Raw genomic sequence first — 1,754 nt, 5'->3', positions numbered from 1 at the left:
GTGCAACAATGAATGAATGGAATTCCAAAATCTCTGTAGATGTTCATTGAAATGAAAAATAAACAACCTAAATTAAAAAAAAAATCTATAAAAATACAGATACATATGTATATATACAAAAATTTACTTCATTTTATATATATATAGGCTTTCACAATGAGGGTTTAGAGCCATCACCCACACACACCCCCTCAGAGTAAATCTGTGTAATCGATTTTTATTGCAACAAGCAATTTACTAGAGATGAACCGCTTATGTGACGATTGGTGCCAAACTGAGTTTTAAGTGAATAATCCTAAAACTTGAGTTCACTGCAGTAGTAACAGGAAATCCCCCCAACAAATAAATACACCTGTCTAATGTAAACCTGTATTGTTCAAGGGACAGATGTGTATGTGTAAATTAAGCTTAAACTTCATGTCTCTTAAACCTTAAAATAAACACACACACAACTTGTTTAACTTAAAATACATATGAAAATTCTAAGCCTTTGTTTACATTTCTTTTTTAAAATAAGTTTTTATGCAACTTTTTAGGAATTCATCTTAAAATAACATACCTGTTGTAAGGGAAATATCAAGAATACCTGTCTCTAATAAATACATGGTTTTCTTTAGTTTGATTTCAAAGAGTAAGCTGATCACCTGAAGGCAGCTCTTTAAAATGGAGTTCCTCTTGCTCTTCTGCAACTTTTCCGTGAAGTATGAGCGTGTCCCGGTATTTCCGATGAAGTCTGAACTCTGATACTGCACTAGGTACCAGGAGATCATCACAGCTCTCTCTTGAGTCCAGCTTCAAGGTCTGAGTCATTAGTTGTACCAAATCACTCATTTCATTTGTATGACCTTTACTGGAGGAAAAGAAAAAAAAAAGAAAATCTTGTTATTTAACTGGTTTCCCAAGACGTTTTTTAATATAGATCCAAAAACCACCTTTAGAGAGTTCTGCTTCCAAATGGCCATGTAAGCACTTACAGACGACTCTCCCACAAAGGACTATTAACATGACAAAATTTAAAAATCAGCTTCCTAAAGGGACTAGAGAATGAACAAAATCTCCTAGTAAATTTGAGGCAATCAACACCTTTTACCCAGAGGGTAAGTTACAGTAAGCTAAAAGGATAATAGTAAATTCACTGTCTGGCCTGAAGAACCATGTATCTGGCCATTCAGGACAGCCATTGCCACTAGAGTAAAGAGAAGAACCCTGCAGGGGAGAAAGCAGGAAAATGAAAGCCTAGATAGACTCTATGTACATATTCTGTCCAAAGTGCTGGATGGTCCCTGAATCACACATTAGTGGGCCAGAATCCCAGCAGCCTATGTATAAATAAAAGAACTGAACTGAGATGTGAGCTATTATTTAAGAGCCAGAATTTTTAGTGAGTACAAATTGAGTCAGCTAAAGTAAATGGAAAAAAAAAAAATATTCAGAAGAATATAACAGAATCCAAAATTTCTACAACATAAGTCACAAGATCCAAGACACAAGCCTCTCCAAACCTGCTGGAGGGCCATCTGTGGATCGGTTCTAACTCTATGGTTGTTGTTGTTGTTATGTGCCATCGAGTCGTTTGCAACTCCTAGCGACCCTATGTACAACAGCCCTAAACCGTGCTCTATGCTGTGCCAATCTCATTGCCTCAGACACACCCATCCCGATTACTCCAGTCACTGAATCAATCCACCTCATAGAGGGTCTTCCCCTCCTGCGCTGTCCCTCTACTCTACCCAGCATGATGTCCCTCTCTAAAG

The 1,754-nt window shown here is 37.3% G+C and overlaps 1 protein-coding gene across 1 annotated transcript in view; it reads right to left on the bottom strand.

Moving 5' to 3' along the window:
- The window catches only part of NEK4 (NIMA-related kinase 4), a 43,796-nt gene that overhangs the window by 6,731 nt on the left and 35,311 nt on the right, over nt 1-1,754 (bottom strand). Inside the window, 1 exon segment of the mRNA XM_006892292.1 lies at nt 645-850. Within this exon segment, the coding sequence (XP_006892354.1) occupies nt 645-850 (206 nt within the window).

Source organism: Elephantulus edwardii, unplaced genomic scaffold (assembly GCF_000299155.1).
Source record: "Elephantulus edwardii isolate Elephantulus edwardi_28Jun2011 unplaced genomic scaffold, EleEdw1.0 scaffold00113, whole genome shotgun sequence".
NCBI classification, from domain to species: domain Eukaryota; kingdom Metazoa; phylum Chordata; class Mammalia; order Macroscelidea; family Macroscelididae; genus Elephantulus; species Elephantulus edwardii.
This window is presented reverse-complemented; position numbering and strand designations above follow the sequence as displayed.